General features: G+C 57.2%; 2 protein-coding genes across 4 annotated transcripts; one reads left to right on the top strand and one right to left on the bottom strand.

Moving 5' to 3' along the window:
* The first annotated feature begins 2,714 nt into the window (after window positions 1–2,714).
* On the top strand, window positions 2,715–12,640 carry ILVBL (ilvB acetolactate synthase like). Of its 2 annotated transcripts, none has more exons than XM_079918867.1 (16): window positions 2,715–2,907; window positions 3,446–3,590; window positions 4,819–5,020; window positions 5,142–5,269; window positions 5,355–5,493; window positions 5,582–5,693; window positions 8,349–8,448; window positions 8,583–8,680; window positions 8,790–8,926; window positions 9,907–10,041; window positions 11,092–11,206; window positions 11,296–11,465; window positions 11,542–11,612; window positions 11,693–11,764; window positions 11,946–12,051; window positions 12,181–12,640. In XM_079918867.1, the coding sequence occupies exons 2-16, from the start codon at window positions 3,456–3,458 to the stop codon at window positions 12,357–12,359; spliced, it is 1,899 nt and encodes a 632-aa protein (XP_079774993.1). In that variant the 5' UTR covers window positions 2,715–2,907; window positions 3,446–3,455; the 3' UTR covers window positions 12,360–12,640. The 2 variants fall into 2 exon arrangements, with proteins under 2 accessions (XP_079774993.1, XP_079774994.1); XM_079918868.1 differs by lacking the exon at window positions 2,715–2,907 and adding an exon at window positions 2,925–3,158.
* Window positions 12,641–12,694: 54 nt separating this feature from the next.
* SYDE1 (synapse defective Rho GTPase homolog 1) lies at window positions 12,695–19,745 on the bottom strand (the record flags this gene model as incomplete). 2 transcript variants are annotated; one of them, XM_079918857.1, is made up of 8 exons in its annotated part: window positions 12,695–14,051; window positions 14,359–14,584; window positions 15,184–15,344; window positions 15,558–15,684; window positions 16,337–16,551; window positions 16,730–17,374; window positions 17,476–17,817; window positions 19,383–19,745. In XM_079918857.1, the coding sequence occupies 8 exons, from the start codon at window positions 19,468–19,470 to the stop codon at window positions 13,648–13,650; spliced, it is 2,208 nt and encodes a 735-aa protein (XP_079774983.1). In that variant the 3' UTR covers window positions 12,695–13,647. The 2 variants fall into 2 exon arrangements, with proteins under 2 accessions (XP_079774983.1, XP_079774982.1); XM_079918856.1 differs by lacking the exon at window positions 19,383–19,745 and having other exon boundaries at window positions 17,476–17,929.
* Window positions 19,746–19,959: the final 214 nt, after the last annotated feature.

The raw sequence follows: 19,959 nt of genomic DNA, 5'->3' as shown, positions 1-19,959 counted from the left end.
ACATGTATAATTTTATTTTTAAAGCATCCTACAGTAAAACAGATTTTTTAGTGTACAGTTCAATGAATTTTTTTTTTTTTTTTTTTTTTTTTTAATGGTACATGGGCCTCTCACTGCTGTGGCCTCTCCCGCTGCGGAGCACAGGCTCCGGATGCGCAGGATCAGCGGCCATGGCTCATGGGCCCAGCCGCTCCGCGGCATGTGGGATCTTCCCAGACTGGGGCACGAACCCGTGTCCCCTGCATTGGCAGGCAGACTCTCAACCACTGCGCCACCAGGGAAGCCCAGTTCAATGAATTTTAACACATGCAACCACCACTACAATCTGGATACAGAACAGCTCCATCACCCCTCAAAATTCCTCATGCTATATGTCACACTTTCCGTATGTCCATATGTCACACTTTCCGTACCCCCTGGCAACCATTGATCTGTCCTCCTACACTATGGTTTTGTCGCTTGGAGATTATCATATCAATGGAGTCACACAATATGTAACCTTTTGAGACTGGCTTCTTTCACTCAGCATAATTTTTTTTTTTTTTAGCAATTTAGCATAATTTTTTTTGAGCTTGTGCGTAGAGAATGCTTTTCCCCTTAAGTTTTTTTTTTTTTTTTTTTTGGTCATGTCACGCAGCTTGTGGGATCTTAGTTCCCTGACCAGTTTTTGAACCTGGGCCCTCGGCAGTGAAAGCACAGAGTCCTAACCACTGGACAGCCAGGGAACTTCCTCCCCCGCGCCCCCCGCCAAGTTCTATTGAGATATAATTGACATATGATATTGTATAAGTTTAAGTTATACAACATAATGATTTATTATTTGTATTTATTGTGAGATGATCACCACAGTATGTTTAGTTAACATTCATCACTTTACATGGTTATAAACTGTTTTTCTTGTGATAAGAACCTTTAAGATCTACTCTCTTAGCAACTTTCAAATATACAATACAGTATTGTTAATTGTAGTTACTACGCTGTACCTTACATACCCAGGATTTACTCATCTCATAACTAGAAGTTTGTACCTTTTGACTACCTTCATCCGTTTCCTCCACCCCTCACCCCCTGCCTCTGACAACCACCAATTGGTTCTCTGAGCATAACTGTTTGAGACTCATCCAAGTTATTGTGTTACCATATTTTGTTCTTTTATTGCTGAGCAGTGTTCTATGGTATGGATGGACCACGGTTTTTGTAACCACCTACTGAGGGGCATTTTGGTTTCTCCAGTTTTTGGCTATTACATATAAAGCCGCTATGAACAATCATGTGCAGGTTTTGTGTGACTTAGATTATTCAAAACCCCTTCTGGTTTCCCAGCTCACTCAGAATAAAATTCAACATAACCACAGTGGTATCTGGGTGGGTCCCCAAAACGACACCCTGTGATAGGCATGAGGGAGCCATGTGGTTGAAGCACAGGCCCATTCTTGAAGTGTTTCCAGTCTGGAGGCCCAGGCAGCACTGCTTGAGTTCACATTCTGCCTCTATCACTTACAAGCTGTGCAACCTTGGGTCAGTTCCTTAACCTCCCTGTGCTTCAGTTTCAGCATCTATAAAATGGGGATATTGCTAATACACCTCCCTTCCAGAGCTGTTGTGAGGATTAAATGAGTTCATATGTCAAAAGGGCATGGAACAGCGCTTGCACATAGTAAGTGCTTGACATAAGATAATCACTATTTCATTATTGGCTCTGGAAGTTTAATTGGGCCCAGAAGGCCCTTCTAGGACATTTGCATTTTATCCTGTTCATATTGGCAAGGAGGGTGGGGTTGAGCAGGTAGGTGAGAGACAGTGGGGAGAGGGACTGGTTTGGAGACTGTTGGAATAATCCGGAGCAGCTCTTATAGAGAGGCGGGTAAGAGCCTGTTTGGAGTGGGTTCAAGAATAGGAGAAGAGCTTACGGAGACAGTTAAGTATAGATGGATTTTGCTAAAAAAAGGAGCAAATGGACAGTCACAAGTGGAGAATGTGGGGCCATCGGAGGTTTTTTTTTTCTTTTTAATGGGTGAAATGAAAACCTAGGAATGATTCAATATAAAATAAACGATGGGGTGGAATCCTTGGAAGGAAATCCCAGAAGTTGACAAGGGATGGAAGTCAGTCTTGGAGGGAAGTAGGGCGCTCGGGACCAGAATTACTCCCCCTGTACTGATGGGGAGATCATTTTCCAGATGCCAGACGGCTGCAACGTGGTGAAGCCCTGGTTGGAACCGGGTGCCACTCAGAGGGCCCATTCGCTTGCACCGGAAGCAGAAAAACTCCAAGCGTCCGGGGAAGTGGGCAGGGCTTACAAGGGTAGAGGCAACAGCGTAGGCGCGGATAGGGGAGAGGGGGCGGGCCTCTGCCTTCGCTGAATTGCGGTGGGATGGGAGGCAGGGCCTGGAGCTAGAGCGAGGGGCAGGGTTTGTTTGGGGTGAGAGTCCCGGATGGTGGACACTGGGCAGGAGGTCCGAAATCGTCCATGCTCGGCCAACGTGAAGGGGCGTACAGCACGCCCGGTGTGGAAAGCAGGCTGGGCTCGGAAGGCCCGGAACCTGTGGGCCTGCAATGCTGGGCCAATGGAAGGCCGAGGAAGGTGGATCGCGCCAAACTCCCGGCGACTGGAAGCCGCAGAGGGGCGTGGCCTCTTGTAAAAAAAAAGCGTGAGGCCTGCAGTGCGAGCCAATGGGAAGCGAGGGAGGGCGGAGCTTGTGCAACGGGCGGCCAGTAGAGACAGGGCTCTTGTAGGAGGTGCCCTGAAGCTGAGCGCACGCGCGTCGGGCCGGACTACAGGGCGCCCCGGATCCAAGTGGGCAAAAGGGGCAAGGCCACAGCTGTCCGGCCCAGCCTGTTCAAGCCGCGCGCCTGTTCACGTGACACGAAGGGAGCGGAATTCCTCTGGAGTTAGCGCCATTTCCTGTAGGTGAAGGTTAAAATGCCCCGGGGGTTGGAGAAGCATCCCGATGCAACCTGACCTCGACTCGAGGCCTGGGGTCGGGGGACAGGCTCGGGCCCGGGCGCTCGCTAGGGGGGAGGGGTCTGGCTTGTGGAGAGGGTCGTGCACGGTAACTTGGGGGCGTAGACGTGGGGTGGGCTCACCACTAGGGCTGAGATTCGGGTCCTTGATGTCAAAGAGAGGCGGGGCTTCCCACCGATCCTTTGAGAAGTAGGTAAGTAGGAAAATAGCTATCTTGAGGCTTTGTCGCCGCATTGACCTGTGGTGACCTCGTTAGGTGGTTGTGGTGACGTAAGGAGGGTGGGCTGGCGTTGTAAGAGGTGTGGCCAGGTCCCTGAGAGTTTTGGCCTGGTCCGGAGCCTGGGGGTGTAAGGGGCGTGGCCGCGCAGAAACTCGTGCCAAGGGGCGTGGCCCGGGATCTGGACTGGGAGAGGGGGCGTGCCTTCTTCTGGATAATTTAATTGTCGCGCCAACGTCCTAGCCCTGCCCTTTCTCCCTTAGGTGCCATCTCATGGAGACGCCCGCGGCTGCCGCCCCTGCTGGGGGCTTCTTCCCCTCTTTCCTGCTCCTGGGTTTCGCGACGCTAGTGGCCGCCTTGCTGGGCGCCGCTCACCGCCTGGGGCTCTTCTATCAATTGATGCACAAGGTTCAGGGGAAATACAAGGGAGACGGGCCGGGGGCAGCCAAAGGAGTGGACTTCCAGCGTTCTTTCCAGCTAACCCATTTTATAGGCGGGGAGAGTGAGGTCCGGTTAATCCAGAGGGACTGGTCGGGAGATTCTTTCCAGTATCCTGTCGCTGTTGCTGAGCTGCTTACGGGGCTCTGGACTTTGCCTCTAGGAAGAGGTCACAGGGAGGCTACACCTGCCTGGGCACTCAACCCCCCGCCCACCTCCTTCCTCAGGGGCCTCGAGCCCTTTTCACGGAGCAGTGCTCCGTAACGCGATGGGGTCAGAGTGCAGAGAGCAGGCACCAGAGGACGTGGACGGCTGTGACTCTTTTGTGACAGTTGCTGTCTGCTGAGCTCAGCGCTTCAGAAGGATTTTCCCACGTACCCAATACATTCCGGAATAGATACTCTTGTTTCTGTCTTCATTTTCCACAAGAAGAAACCGAGGCTCAGAGAGGTTGTGTGATAGCTTGTGTTAGGAGACCTGTTTGGGGAAGAGCTGACCCCACAGACCTTGCTCTGAACTACTTGCCTTCTCTCTCAGAAATTTACCCCTTCCCCAGACCCTCTCCCCAGTCCTTCCTCTCCTAACCAGCAGCAACTTGAGGATTTGTGGAGATTTAAGGCAAAGGCCTCTGGTGTGCGTTGCTGTGCAGAAGCACTGTCTGTGTCAGCAGGCTGCTCCCATGTCAGGCACGTGGCGGCTGGCGGCCTGTTAACTGGGCCCAGTGAGTAGGAGGGAGTCTGGTAGGCTGGAGTCAGCAGTCACATTAAGTAAGATGCCCTGATACTGGAGAGCAGGCCGTGCTGGAGTCCCAGCAGATGGCCCCTGGCCAAACTCCCTTGGGTTCTGTGGATCGACCTTCCCTAACCTCTCTTCCTGCTTGCTCCACCATCCCTGAGGCGGGCAGTGTTACAGAGTGGGGGGCTTTAAGAGCATTGGTTCTATGGGACTTTGAGTCTTGCTCAGGAGTCTTGATCTCTGTAGTTGTAAAAGGATATAACGTTAGGAGGATCTGATAAGATGATATGTCCTACTCTGAGCCAGGTGTATAGTGTAATATGTGCCTAAGCAACACCAAGCTTCCCCTGCCCTCCGACCCTGCCCTCCTTCCTGGGGGAGGGGGATTGTCCCTCTTCCCACCTGCCCTGGTGCCCGTGCCCTGGTCCTTGACAATCTCGCTTCTCCCCCTTTTCGGGCCCAGGTGGACAAGGCAAGCATCCGGCATGGTGGGGAGAATGTGGCAGCCGTGCTGAGGGCCCATGGCGTGCGGTTCCTTTTCACGCTGGTCGGCGGGCACATTTCCCCACTGCTGGTGGCCTGTGAGAAGCTGGGTATCCGCGTGGTGGACACCCGCCACGAAGTCACAGCCGTCTTTGCAGCTGATGCTGTGGCCCGCCTGACCGGTGAGGGCAGAGTGGAGAGGGCTAGGGGCTGGTGAGACTGGGATGTCTTTGAGGGGCAGGGTTTTTTGATGGGGGGCTGGCCAGGAGGGTGGACACAGCTGTGACACGGTTTGTGTTTCAGGGACAGTGGGCGTGGTGGCGGTGACAGCGGGCCCCGGCCTCACCAACACAGTGACTGCGGTGAAGAATGCCCAGATAGCCCAGTCCCCAGTCCTGCTTCTGGGTGGGGCTGCCAGCACCCTGCTGCAGGTACCCTCTTCTTGAGGGGTGGCAGGGGCCCCAGGGAACCTGGAAGTTCTCATGTGTTGACTCCCTGGACTCCTGTCTCCACCAGAACCGGGGCGCACTCCAGGCTATTGATCAGATGTCCCTGTTCCGGCCACTCTGCAAGTTTTGTGCTTCTGTGCAGAGGGTGCGGGAGATCATCCCCACCCTGAGGGCCGCGATGGCTGCTGCTCAGTCGGGCACCCCAGGTGCGGGGCGGGGGCTGGGCAGTGGTCAGGCCCTAGGGCCTGGGGGCTGGGAGACACAGCAGACTCAGCGCTCTCCCTGTCCATGCAGGCCCGGTGTTTGTGGAACTGCCTATCGATGTGCTGTACCCCTACTTCATGGTTCAGAAGGAGATGGTGCCAGCTAAGCCGCCCAAGGGCCTCGTGGGTCAAGGGGTCTCCTGGTAAGTAGCCCAACTCCTACCATACCCTCCCCTATCCTCTGGCTTCTCCTGCAACCTCCTGCTAGCACCCATCTCTCCTTTGACTCATTCATTGATTTGCACATCAGTTGAGAGGAGCCAGCCGTGGGAAGAGCATTCCAGGTAGAGGAAATAGAATATGCACGTGTGCTGAGGCAGGAATGAAGTTGGTGGGTTGGGAAAGCAAAGTGGCCCATGTGGTGGCAGCAGGTGAGCAAAGGGGAGAGGGGCAGAGACTGAGCTCAGAGCACCAGCAGGAGCCACTTGGCAGACCTGGGACTTTGTTTTTAATTTGAGGTCCATTGAGAGGCACTGCAGGGCCTTAAGCATTGGCACGGGATACCCTGGCTTGGGTTTTTATTATGTTCCCTCTGGCTATTGCTGGAGTGTGGACTTTCGGGTCAGGTGGAAGCTGGGAAGCCAGGGAGGAGGTGTGGTGGTCACTGGGATGAGAGATGATGGTGGTCTGGAATCTGGGTGGTAGCTGTGGGATACATCCGGATGGATCACATATGAGTGCCTGGACCTCCAGCAGGCCAGGATAAGGGAACAATGTGTCCCTATGGGCCCATGACATGGGCACAGCTCAGTCTGGGACCACTATGGGACTTCTGAGTGGTGAGTGGCCAGGATGTTGGAGAGAGCAGGTCAGTGGGGCTGGCCTGGGACAAGCTTGAAGGTTTTCCTGGAAGAGCTACAAGTTTCAAGGGGGAGTTTCTTTCTGTTGACGGAATAAAAAGGGTTCTAAGTAGGGGCATAGCCCTAGCAGAGGTACATGAAAAGGATCCATTTTTGGTCACCACTGAGGTAGGCCTGGCTGAAACAGGGTGCAGAAAGGAGAATCAGGGCTTCCCTGGTGGTGCAGTGGTTGAGAGTCCGCCTGCCGATGCAGGGGACACGGGTTCGTGCCCCGGTCCGGGAAGATCCCACATGCCGCGGAGTGGCTGGGCCCGTGAGCCATGGCCGCTGAGCCTGCGCGTCCGGAGCCTATGCTCCACAACGGGGGAGGCCACAACAGTGAGAGGCCCGCGTACCGCAAAAAAAAAATAAAAAAAAGAAAGGAGAATCAATTTTCCTCCTCCTCCTCCTCTTTGCCCTCTGTCCCTTGCATTTGCCTGTCCTTGCCCCTCTGCCTTCCATTCCCCCTCCAAATATTTAGCGAGTGCTGCTATGTGCTAGGTACCTGGATGGGCATGAACAGGACAGACAGGTCCCTGCACACGGGCGTGTGAGAAGCACCTCGAGGGCCAGCTCAAGGAGTAGCAGGTTTACTCACATGTCTTTTATAACAACCCTTTGAGTTAAGACTCAGAGGTATTATTATGCCCATTTCATAGATTAGGTAATTGAGACCCAAGGCAGCTGAATGACTTGCATGAAGTTGTCCAGTTTGTTAATGGCGCACTGGGATTCAGCCCGGAGGAACCTTCAATGCTTTATCCACAGAGCTGTGTTCCATCTATAATGAGTGAAATGAAAGTCCAGAGAGATGGGTTCAAATCCCAGGACTGCCACTAACTAGCTGTGTTAACCTTGAACAAATGATTAAACCTTTTTTTTTTCTTCCAGTTTTATTGAGATATAATTGACATACAGCACTATGTAAGTTTAAGGGTTACAGCATAATGATTTGACTTACACATATTGTGATTAAATATATGACGTCAGCTTCCTCATCTGTAAGATGGACCAACGTTGCCTTTTCTCTCTAGACTGAGATTCTGTGATGAATAAAATGAGATTATTTTGACAGTGCAAAGCATATGCTGAAGTATAAAGGAATTAACCATTATTATCTTAAATAAGAATAGGGCTGAGTCCAGTGTCACACCAAGCGTAAGGCAAGGTGTCTCCCAACCTTCCTCCGACATGATTAGGGAACTAGCCCCCTGCAAGGCTGGCTAGTGCCTTGCCTTTTCTTTCCATGTTAGGGTTCCCCATGGTTCCATCCTTGGTCTCTTCTCATTTTCTGCGATCTTTACTCCTCCTCGAAAGAGAAACAGAAGCTTCAGGCTCTGACTAATTCTAGCCAGCTGATGCCCACATGTGTATTTTTGGCTGGATTGGGTGTCCTTGAGGGCAGGGCTGAGCGGGATTTATCTTTGTGTCTCCAGGGCCCTGTGACCCAATGAGTAAGGAGACATCAGAAGCCAGAGAAAGGCAAGGGTACGGACGATTTTTAATAACTCCAATTAATCGAGTGTTTTGCAATGTGCTTTATATCCTGAGTGGCTAGATCACTGAACCTTGGGAGAGATGTTCCCTTTTACATTTTTCAGAGGAGGAAGCTCAGAAAAGTTGGGTCACTCACCCACAGTCACACAGGAAGCAGCAGAGCCAGACTCAAGCCCACCTCCATCTGACCCCGCAGCCATGGCCCCTGATTCTGGCACTCCACGCCGGTGGCACTTGGTTTTGAGGGTCTGTGTCAGGTTGGGATGGTCACCAGAACCTTCTGAGGGGAAACAGGCCACTGGGCACTCAGCCACTGGGGTCTGTCTGTCCCTGGGCTGTTGCTTTTGTACCTCTGTTCCTGTCCTACTGCCTTCCTGGTCCCTTTCCTGGTCCTTCTCCTCCTTCAGCTTCTGGAACCCTGGTATGACTCCTGGTAACTGACTCTTCCTCTCCCCTTCGCAGGTACTTAGAGAATTACCTGGCCAACCTCTTTGCAGGAGCCTGGGAGCCTCAGCCTGAGGGGCCTCTGCCTCTGGACATCCCTCAGGCTTCCCCTCAGCAGGTGAATTGCCTCTGTGCCCTGGCCAGGGACCCCCACCTGCTGTGTGGCTTCTCTCTGACCCAGTACTGGGGCTGTGATCTTGGGGGCTGATGGTGACTCAGGGGTGGCTATTTGAGCCCCACCTCTTGCCCCAGGTTCAGCGCTGTGTTGAGATCCTGAGCCGGGCCAAAAGGCCCCTTGTGCTGCTCGGGAGCCAGGCCCTGTTGCCTCCGACACCCTCAGACAAACTTCGGTGAGAAGCCTCAGGCTTGCCCTTACTGTCACATCCCTGGTCCCCTGGGGCCCTGTGAGGAGGGGCAGGCCCTTGGCCACACTCACCTCTGTTCTGCCTGGACCCCTAGGGTTGCTGTGGAGACCCTGGGTGTCCCCTGCTTCCTGGGCGGGATGGCGCGGGGACTGCTGGGCCGGAGCCACCCCCTTCACATCCGGCAGAACCGCAGCGCCGCCCTGAAGAAGGCAGATGTTGTGGTCCTGGCAGGTGGGCCTCATCCTCCCACCCTCCCTTTCCTTTCCCTCCCACTAGGCACCTCCCTAATCGTGTAACCCTGCCCCTCCTGGTCAGGTACTGGCTGGCACCCCACTCTCATAATCAGCCACCCTCCTACCTCTCACCACCCCCCTTCCCCTGGACCTGAAATTCAGGTGAACCCTCGCCAGGTTGCAGTTGTGTCCTGTGACCCAGCCTTACACAGAGCTAGCGGGCATCTTGGTACTTTGTGTACAGCGTTTGTATTTGTACGCGTTACACAGCATTTACACAGCACGTACACCTACAGCATATATATTTTTACATAAAGTGCTTGAAGCCTGCCAGAGACATAATAGTGGTATCAGTTAGCTATTGTTGTGTAATAACCACCGTGAACTCAGTGGCTTAAAAGGCACGTATCATTTCTCAAGACCCCCCCTGGGGTTAGGGGGTAGTTTTTGTCATTTTGGTAGGGCTCATTCCTGAGTCTGCGCTCAGAGAGGCGGGAAGGCAGCTGTGCTGATCCAGGCTGGGCTGGCTTGTAACTTGGGGGTTGGTTGGCTGTAGGCTGGGCTAGCTTGGCCTCAGCTGGGGTAACTGAGTTCTTTCACTCTCCCCTACCTCCTCCATGTTTCTCATCCTCCAGCAGGCTAGCCTGGGCTTGTTCACTTGGTGGATGTTGAGAAACATGCAGGGCTTGGGGAGCAAGTTTATGTGAGAGGGAGAGAGTGGAAGCTGCAGGGCTTCTGGAGGTCTGGCCTCAGGAACGCATGCCATCACTTCTCTCACATTCTGTGGGCCAAAGCACGTCCTGAGGCCAGCCCAGGTTCATGGGGTGGGGAGCTGCGAAGTCTCATTGCAGGTGACACTGGTACAGGGAGAGGTGAAGACCTTTATGCATTCAGTCTACCATGGTGGATTAAGTAAGGTAGTGGGTACTCCCCAGGATGCTGGCCCTTTGTCCACCAAGACTCTGTCCCCTACCCCAGGAACGGTGTGTGACTTCCGTCTGTCCTATGGCCGTGTCCTCAGCCGCAGCAGCAAGATCATCATCGTCAACCGTAACCGGAAAGAGATGTTGATGAACTCAGACATGTTCTGGAAGCCCCAGGAGGCTGTGCAGGGTGAGCCCCTAGCAGCCCCCCACACATATGTGTTCTTTCCGGTTCCTCTCCTCCTGGCCTCTGCTGCAGCTGGCTTGAGCTGGGTGCTGGTGACCAAGGCCTGGACCGTGCCTCAGGGGGGCCCCGAGTCGGCCAGAGACGCATATTTGGTCCTTAGACTGATGGGGTGCTTCTGGATGAACTAATGGTAGGGTGGGCACTGGAGGGAAGGCCTGGGAATGTGCGTGTGATCACATCCCCTGTCTGTACTCTCCCATGTCGCCTGCTGCCCTTAGGACCTGCCCCGAGGTCTCTCTTGTCCTGTTGTGGCTCCTCCACCCCTGTTCAGTCCTCTTCCATGGCCTTTCCAGGCCCTGCTTTGCCCATCGTTCCAAGGACGTTGACTCTACCCTGCGGTGCAGGCGAGAGGCAACTTGTGTCAAGCAGAGAAGTGGCACCATTTGCATTCATGTTTGGGAAGATCCACTGTAGCAGCTGGTGGGCAGCGAGTTGGAGGGGACCGGGTGGAGGCAAGGGGCCTGTTAGGGCAGGACAGAAACGATGAGGCCTGGAGTGGGGATGGAGAGGGAGGAGAAACTCAACTTCGCTGAGCCTGTGTGATCATTTCTAAAATGGAGATGGGGAAAAGTACATCATCACTGGCTTGTTTATTTGTTCACTGTACAAGCACTCTGCATGCCTGGGTTGTAGAGATGTACTTGGAGGATGGAGGTGTTTTTAGTGACGTGTTTCAGAGGCAGAATTGACAGGACTGCCTGATCTGGGGTGTGATGGGGAGGCAGGAGACAGAGGCTGATGTGAGTTTCTAACCCACTTTGTGCTCCCTAAACCTAGCTTCTTTGGCCTTGCTCTCCCTCACACCCCTGTTGCCCTGACTTGGTTCCGGCAGGCTCTGGGGTGTGTTTCACCCATTTTGTGCTAGGACCCCCCTGGCCTGCTTCTTTGCCTCCTGCGCAGATGCCTGTTGGCTTCCTGCTGTCTTTGGGCCTCTGGTGCTTGAAGGGCAGGAGGAGGCCATCTCCCTGCAGCTCTACCCTCTTCCTTCCCCAGGAGACGTGGGCTCCTTCATGGTGAAGCTGGCACAGGGCCTTCACGGCCAGACATGGGCCTCAGACTGGGCAGAGGAGCTTCGGCAGGCTGACCGACAGAAGGAGCAGACCTTTAGGTGGGGGCTGGGTAGAGTGGACCTGGGGGGTTGCGGGTTCCCGGGGGCCCAGGCCGCTGGCTCTGCTGACCTGCGTTCCTCCATCACAGGGAGAAGGCATCGATGCCTGTAGCCGAGCACCTTAACCCGGTGCGGGTACTGCAGCTGGTGGAGGAAATTCTGCCCGACAACTCCATTCTGGTGGTCGATGGTGGGGACTTCGTGGGTACAGCCGCCCACCTGGTGCAGCCCCGTGGCCCCCTGCGCTGGCTCGATCCTGGTAAGGGCGGGCCTATGCCTGGGGCAGCTTGCATCGTCGGGGCCCCTTCACACCCACCTGCTCTTGGTTCTTCTAGGGGCCTTCGGTACTCTGGGGGTTGGTGCGGGATTTGCACTTGGCGCCAAGCTGTGTCAGCCGGATGCCGAGGTGAGTCAGTGTGCTGGGGGCAGGAGGCTCGCCGCTTTCTGGGCTGTGAGCCACCCCAGCCATCCTTGGTACCCCCTCAGGTCTGGTGCCTGTTTGGGGATGGAGCCTTTGGCTACAGCCTCATCGAATTTGACACTTTCGTCAGACACAAGGTGACCGGGTGACCAAGGGAAGCTCATAGCCTGGGGTTCTGGGAGATGTCATCAGGGGTGGGGTGGGCTGGGCTGGGGAGGGGGCTGCTTGGCTCGCAGGGGTCCTGTCCCTGTCTTTGACCTGTGGCTGGCCAAGCCCTGGGACTGAAGGCTGTGGCCTGGCCTCATCCTCTCCCTGCAGATCCCAGTGATGGCTCTGATAGGGAACGATGCTGGCTGGACCCAGATTTCCCGGGAGCAGGTGCCCTGTCTGGGCAGCAACGTGGCCTGTGGCTTGGCTTACACGGGTGAGGGGCCTGGAATGGGTGGGACGGGGGAAAGCTGTTTCAGGCCCAGCTGAATGTATGTTCCTCTCCTGGGCTAGCTGCATGGTAGGCTGGGTTCTGCCATCATTCTGACTTGATCTCCCCTTTTAGGTTATCACAAGGCGGCCATGGGGCTGGGAGCCCAGGGCTTGCTACTTTCACGAGAGAGTGAGGATCAGGTGGTCAAGGTGCTGCACGATGCCCAGCAGCAGTGCCAAGATGGCCACCCAGTCGTGGTCAACATCCTCATCGGGAGGACGGACTTCCGAGATGGCTCCATTGCCGTGTAGGGCCTCATGGGTCAGTGCCCTTGGCTCTCTTCCCACCCCTGGACTGTGCCAAGCTGGTTTCTCATCCTTGCTTGCCCTGGGCCTATCCCATGAGGCCCAGTGACCCTAGAACCCTCCCTGAGGACAAGGAGGGGCTGGAGGGCTCAGAGCTCAGAGAGGCTCCTTGGCAGCACTGGAGAGCCCTTGGGCCTTTTTCTTTGTGGGCTCAGCTGTGTCCTTTCTCCCCTTCTCTCTTACACATTGAATAAACCACCTCTGGTCCATGTGGGCCCAAGTACTCATCCCAGAACCTGTGCATACTGATTTATTGTCCACAAAGATGGAAGTGAGGGAAAGAGGGAGGAGACAGGAGGGGACCCTACTCTCCCACTGGAACTCTGGGGCTCACTGAGGCACCATTACTGGAGATTTCAGGGTGCCTGGGCACTGCAAACTCTTTCCCCGCTCTGTGGTCCCTGAAAGAGCCCCACATGCCTGCTCTAGACATGTCCATGCACACTAGTCCTCACACACAGACACACACGCACGGAGGCAATAAATATGTTCCGTACCAAAATGCCCCCAGCCTGACACTTCAGGTGGGGCCCCTCCGAAAGGGAGGTCTTATAAGTGCTCAATTTGTTCAGGAATGGGGAGGAAGAATTGGGGAGGGGAAGGGCCATACTCTGCTATCTACTTTTGCTGGTTTGAGGCAATTATGGGGTTTTCCTCGGAAAAGAGAGTGGGGAAACCAGCTGTTTTCCTATAAGCCTCAGGCTGCTCCTATCCAGCCAGAGCCCAGGATAGGGGCTTTCCCCCACCCTGCCTCAAACAGTACCTCATGATAGTCCTTGGGCCCGCCGAGGGAGAAGCAGAGTGCAGTGCTCAAAGCTAATACTGATTTGGTTGGCAGCAGCAAGAGGACTGAACTGGGGGGGTGTCTCACCATCCCAGGGTGATGCTCACAGTAACTGGCGTTTCCCTGGCTAAGGGGAAGCAAGAGAGGCCAGCCAGCCCTGCAAGCAGAACTGCCTTTTGGCAGCCGGGAAGAAGCCCTTGGTACTCAGAAAAGATGGCCACAATAGCTGGTCCCGAAAATTCCCGATCCCCGGCCTTCGCACCCAGTGCCCAAATGTTGAGCACTGGAAACGAGGAATGATTCTCAGCAATGGGTTGGCTGGTCACTAGGCAACTCCCCAGGAACCAGGAGCTAGGCCTGAGCTACAGGTCTGGTCCCCCTAGGTCGTTAGGGCACCGCCTTAGCAACCAGGAGCCCGGCCTTAGTAATCGGGGTCCGGCCCCGCCCGGCTCACAGACACACGTTGATCTGCTTGGAGAGCTCTCTCTCCAGGTCCATGATGAGGGCATCAAAGTCTTTGAGGTTCAGGTGCGGGTTGAAGGGAGCCTCGAAGTCGTCTTCGAAGTCGGTGGCGACCGTCGGCTCGCCAGCCTCTTCGTCCTCGTCTTCGCTGTCGCTGCCCGTCACGTGGTCGTAGTCCGGCCCGGACAGGAAGTCCCGCCCGCAAGGCAGGAAGTCCCGCCCGCAAACGCTCCAGTCACCGGCGTAGCGGTTGCTCGGCGGGCTCTCGGGGCCGCCCCGGCCGCGGGGCCGAGTCACCACTTCGGGGCTCGCTAGCGGCAAGTGCAGCGGCGGCTGTCGTTTGGGCCGCAGGTACGGGACCAGCTCCGGAGCCTCTGGGGGCCTGCGCGGATCTGCGGAGGGAGAGGGAGGGCTTGGATGATGTCACGCCCAGCGGTGGCGACTAGACCTCTGATTGGCTGCTTAGGTAGCCAGGCCCCTGATTGGCCGGTCGAAAGGCAAGGCCTTCGACCGGATCAGGATTTCACTGGCTGAGCTAGAACTGGTTGCTGAGGCAACCAGGTACCAGCTTACTCGGACTAGGGGGCGCGGCTTGCCTGAAGCCCGAGACTCTGATTGGCCACTGGAGAAAGCATCGTAGCGGCAGCCTGGCTACGATCGGCGGCGCGGGGGCGGGGGCGAGGGCGAGGGCCAGCTCACCTGGCCAGGCTTGCAGCAGGTAGTGCAGCACCTCGATGTGGCGCTTGAAGTCCACTGCATTCGAGACGCCCGGGCCAGAGCTGCGGATGCGGGGCCTGGCGGGTGCCTGGCGCGCCGGCAGCAGCACAGGACCGAAGCAAACGGCCAGGTTCTGCGGAGTCATGCGGTTGTGGGCGTGGAAGGAGGAGACAAGGCGCAGGTGGTCCAGGAGAAGCGTCAGTGTAGCCTGAGAGGAGAGGGTTGGGAGAGCATGAGGTGGGCAAAGCCGGTCCCCTGTCGCTCCTGAGGGAGACTAAGGCGGTTCAGAATGGGGAAACTGAGGTTCAAGGTCTCATAGCTGGGTGATGACCCAGCTAAGACTTAACCATTAGGTATTAGTATTATGATCCCATTTTGCTGGAGGGGAGACCGAAGCGAAAGGTAACTCAACTTTGAAATGGCAGAACTTGGGCTTGAGCCTACTCCTCTGTGTGCTAGGCAGGGCTGGTATTAATCCCATTTTATAGATGAGGATATTGAGGCACAGAGAGGGTCGGGACTTGTCCAGGATACCACAGCCAGGAACTTCCCTTATGGTAGGTTGACACACCTGTGTTCAGAGTCTGTATTTTTGATACATTCTGCCTGTGAAACCTTAAGTAACTCACTCAACTGCTCTGGGCTTTGGCTTCCATATCTATAAAGTGGGGATACTAATAGCACCTATTTTCTAGAATTGTAACAATGCCACACATTCATGGCCATCACAGGCCCAGGCATGGGTGAAACATTCTGCTGATGTCAGCCCACTCCCTGTCTTGTCTGCTCCCACCAGGCCCAACTCACCCTCTCCACATCTGGCAGGCAGCTGAGGAGCCCACGGGTGCCCTCAGTGCTGGAAGGAGCCCTGCTTGGGGGCTCTCGGGCCATGGCCTCCAACACCACCTGATAGAGGGGCTGGGTGATGAGCGGGGTAGGCAGCTCCCGCAGATAATCCTTGAGGATGCCTGTGGATACAGGGCCCACTCTGGTCAGGGCACCCCTGGTTTCTGAGGCTGGAGATTCAGCTGGGGCTGGGAGCAGGGGAACAGGAGGAGAATAGGTGCAGGAAGGTGAAAACAAGGCCAACAGAAGGGGTGAGGTCCCAGAGGGACCAGAGGGACTGCCTTGAGGTGAGGGTTGAATGGGGAGCAGGCAGGAGAGAGAAGGGGCATGCTGACCAGTGATGACATTGATATCAGGGTACAGGTCCTCGGAGAGGCAGACAGCTGCACTGTCCCGCTCAAAGGCATCTCGAAGCTCTTTCTTCACGGCTGCTGAGCCACACAGACGGTACAGCCCCACTACCTGGGGGCAGGAGCAGAGAGATGTCCTCTTGTCAGGGCCACAGACTGATCAGGGCCCTGTGGGTGAGGGCCAGAGGCCTAGATCACAGTGGCAATGGGCTGAGAGGTTGGGGGCTGGCTGTCGCTTCACTGGCTGCCTTCCTGCTCCTCTGACGCCTGTCATTGGGGATCCCACCTGGCTGCCTGGACAGCCTGGCCCTGTAGACCCTCTGGATCACTTATCCTGGCACCAACATCCTTTGACTCAGGAAACTCTGACTCATTTTCAGCTTACTTGTCACCTCCTCTGGAAAGCCTTCCTTGACTACCCCAACCAGCGGGTCAGGTCCTGCTTTAAGCTCTCCCAGTTTCTTTGCTCTTATCCCAGCCACAGTTGTACATATGTGATTTATTAGAGTCATGTCTTTTCCCCCATCAGACTCTGAGCTCCAGAACGGCTGGGATCCTACGTTACTAAATGAACAGATGACCCATGAATTCTGGGCTAGGTGCTAGGGTCTGGAGGGAGCCGGAGCTCCTGCCCTTGTCTAGGCTGGGATTGGAGCCAGGAGTTCCCCAGGTGGGGTAGGGGGAAGCCTGGCCTCCATACCCTGGGTGTTCTGGGGAGATGTTCTGAGGTCTTGGGCCTAGCTAGGGTGGGGTGAGGGACTTACCCGTAGCCCTCGGCGCTCGATCTGCCCAACACACTTCTGGATGATGAGGGGCACCTGGCCCGGGGACTGTTCCCGCTCCACCAGCAGTGGCAGGGGCAGCCCGAAGACTCGGGGCTCAGCTGTGCCTGGTGCTTCCTGTTGCTCCGACAGGGTTAGCTTGGCATACAGCAGCCCTTGGGGCTCCAGGCGCACAGCCAGCTGCTGGGCCTCGCACCCTGAAGACACAAGGGGACCTCCTGAGTTTAGTCTGCCCCCATAGGCTCCCGTGCCCTGGTCTCTACTCCAACCCACGCCCCATCCTGGGCTTAGTACCCTGGGCACTCTGGAGGAAGGAGGGAGCCCTGAGCTGAATCCTGTGCCCTACACCTCCTCCCCTGCAGCCACGCATCCTACCTCGGAAAACCGTGGGCAGCAGCACAGTACCCTGGGCGCAGGGCCGGTGCCGCCGAACGCCGGGGTCCCACGCCAGCACCAGGGCCCGCAGCAGCCGCGCGGCCTCGAGTTCCAGGTGGAAGGTGTGGTCCAGTCGCAGGAAGTCTGGCCCCCCACGCAGCGGCCCCGTTCGGGCCCGGGCCACCCCATCCACCTGCAGCAGGCAGCAGAGGTCTCGCGGAGTGGCCCCAGGTGCCGGTCGCAGCCCCCCCAGCCCGTACAGGTGCAGGCTGAGGCGGCCCCAGAGTGCAGTGGGGGGCGTCCGGGCCAATGGGCCCACCTCATAGGGGCGGAAGGCGGTGGGCGACGGGGGCCCCGCTGGGCGCTCAGGAGAGTCGCCATCACTGAGGTAACCGGCCCTCAGGCCCCGTGCGCCCTCAGACACTGCCGCCCGCCCCGGGGTCCCCACGCTGCTGTCCAGGTGGTAACGGCTGATGACGGACCCCGCGGGGGCGGCTCGCTCACGCTCTCGGCCAGCCCGGGTGCTCCGCAGACTCAGGCGGCGCCGCAGCTCGGGCAGCTTCTTCATCTTCATTGAGAGCCGCCTGGCCGGGCCTGGGGACTTGGTGCGGGAGGCTTTGGTTGGGGGACTGGCGGGGGCTGCGCCTATGGGGAGAGCAGACCTCAGGGTCCAGAAATCTGGGCTCGGGATGGGGGTGAGGCTTGTAGTCATCTTGGGGGTCCCGGGGTGTGAGGCTTGTGCTCACCTGGGGAGGCCAGGCTCTCCTGCTCAGCTGAGCCTGGCTGTGGGCCTGGGAGCTCAGGTGCCGGGAGTCTGGGGTCCTCCTCAGGGATGGGGTTGTACCAGATCTCACCAGCAGGCTCCCTACTGCCAGCTGCCCCGGGCCCCAAGGTGGCCTCATCTGGTGGCTTGGCCCCGCCCAGCACCCATCGGCGGCTGCTGGGCTCCAGGCTCTGCAGGTAGGCACCCCGAGCCGGGCTCCGAGATGCCTCGGGGCTGGGGGGCCCCTCTGCTCCAGCCTGGGATCCTTCCGGGGCCTGGGGCTCTGGTTCTGGAGGACTGGGCTCCGGGCGCTGGGCTGGGCGGCCTGGCAGAGAGCAAGGGGTGTGAGACTTGGCCTCCCACTGCTCCCAGAGCAGTCCCGGCCCAGGGCTCTTCCCCCAGCAGGAGAATGCACTCAGCACTGACACTCCACACATTCATTTGGAATGGGTGGTTGCAGGCCAGCAGTCTCATCTGTTACCAGCTTGCGGCCTCCTCCCCAACCTTCCTGGCCCTGGTATCCCAAACAGGACTCTGTCCCTCTGCTCTCCAGCCTCAGAGGTCTGGTGGGGTTTCTTTGGGCCTGGGCCCTGCATTCCCCACTCTACTTCCCTACACCTCTCGTTTACTCTGCATGGAGCCCTGCCCTTGTCCCTTCTCGCTGGGTGGCTTTGGGCAAGTCACTTTCCATCTCTGAGCCTCAGCGTCCTCCTGTGAAATGTGGGGATTTGATGCCGCCCTTCGGGGAGGCTTCGGGGAGCTCAACATGGCGAGCACTTCATAGGCACTCATATCTTGGTCAAGCGCATAGCCCACAGTGGACGCTGCCTAGCTTGCTTGGAAGACAGGAGCAGGCATGACAGTGAGCGAGTGCCTGCTGGGTTCTCCCATACCTGCAGCATGTCACTCCCCACCTCCCTGCCTGTCTTCCAAACCCCTGCCACCGTCTCTCAGCCCAGGACTGACCCCCACGGTCAATGCCTCCCCCTTGGGACCTCCCCCTCCTGCTCCATCCTCCTCTCTGTGACATCCTGGGCTGTTTCCTGTGTGTGTTTGTGCGTGGGCACCCCTGTCCCTTCTCTCTGCTCTGGGAACCTTGGGAATCTTTGGGAAGGGCTGGGGGGAGGTCAGATCCATGGAGTCTTCTGCCCTCCCTCCTTTAACTCCTTCCTTTCCGGGACTTCCTGTCCCATGCAGCTCTGACTTCTTTAAGGTCCTGCCCGTTTCTTTAAGGACTCCCTCCTCTGGTCACTTCAGATTTCCACTCCCCAGGACTCTCTCTCTGGGTTCATTTAGTAGCATAGTCCACAGAGCTGTTAAGTCACTTCCCTGGCACTGGGTAAATGACCCAACTGCTCCGTGCCTCAGTTTCCCCATCTGTATAAAGGGGACAGTTTCTTGGGGCTGCCTAAGGTTGGGTGTAGCTGCAGTCACTGGTTAATAGGTGAGAGAGGGTGGGGGGTAGCCACCATGATTGATGCACCACCTCTCTCCCTCTGCAGGAGTACGCTCCCATCTCCCATCCCAGGTCTCCAGGGCTCAGGGTGTCCCCTGCCCGGCCTGAATAAGCCCCAGTTTCTAGGCCTCCCAGCTCCTCCTCCCCTGCACTCTCCAGGCGCTCTGCCTCGGCCCCATTTCCTGTCAGGGGCGAGGCCCCCTCCCGGGCCTCCCAAGGAGCCGAAGCGCTGGCATCCCTGGCCAGGCGCACATAACGGTCCGCGCCCCCTCTCCCCCCAGCCCGTTACTTTCAGGACCTTTGCGTGCCCCGGCCCCCAACCCCGGCCCGCAGGGGGCTCCGCAGGGCTTCCCCTGTCCATCCTTGGGGCCCCGGGACCCGCTTCCAGGCCGGGTGGGGTTCGGCGCCCCTTCTTCCCCACCTCCCCCTCTCACCGCGCTCCTTCGCGTCCGACTTTTTCCGGGGAAGTTTCTCCCGGCCCCGAAGGCGGGAGAAGGTTTTCCTGAGTAGCGGCTCGGCCATGCTGGGGCCCGGGCCGGGCGGAGTGCGCGCCCCGGGCTCCGGCCGCGCCGCCCCCCGCCCTCCCCGCCCCGCCCGGGCCTCCCCGCCCGCCCCCCGCCCCGCGCCAGCAGGAAGCGCATTCCGGGAATGCTTGGCCCAAACTTTTTTTTTTTTTTTTTTTTTCCCCCTTCCCGCGGCCTGAGCGAGCGATGCTGGGAGATGTAGTCAGTCGCCCGGGCCGGGAAGGGGAGGGAACGGGGGCTCTGTGCTACCTTCCTGGGCTCCAGCTCTGAATATCTGGGCCCTAGTCTTTCCTCTTATCCACCCTCCGTTGGTGATCGCCTACAGAAAGTTCTCTGGGGTTTACTTCCAAAATGCATCCTGAACAAATCCCTTCTCTTTCCTCCCATCCACTGCTCCAGCCTGGTGCAAGCCCTGGCACCACTCGTTTTGATGACACCCCCTCTTCCTTAGTTTCCCGGATGCCACTCTGGTGCCTCCCTCCTCCAC

Source organism: Stenella coeruleoalba (genome assembly GCF_951394435.1).
Source record: "Stenella coeruleoalba genome assembly, chromosome: 3".
Lineage (NCBI taxonomy): Eukaryota > Metazoa > Chordata > Mammalia > Artiodactyla > Delphinidae > Stenella > Stenella coeruleoalba.
This window is presented reverse-complemented; position numbering and strand designations above follow the sequence as displayed.

What these genes read in the sequence shown, in the direction of transcription:
- ILVBL (XM_079918867.1), top strand. Translation starts at nt 3,456, where the DNA reads ATGGAGACGCCCGCGGCTGCCGCCCCTGCTGGGGGCTTCTTCCCCTCT. An exon ending in CAGAAGGAGCAGACCTTTAG is followed by an intron (nt 11,207 to 11,295) that starts GTGGGGGCTGGG and finishes CCTCCATCACAG; the next exon opens with GGAGAAGGCATCGATGCCTG. An exon ending in TGTGTCAGCCGGATGCCGAG is followed by an intron (nt 11,613 to 11,692) that starts GTGAGTCAGTGT and finishes GTACCCCCTCAG; the next exon opens with GTCTGGTGCCTGTTTGGGGA.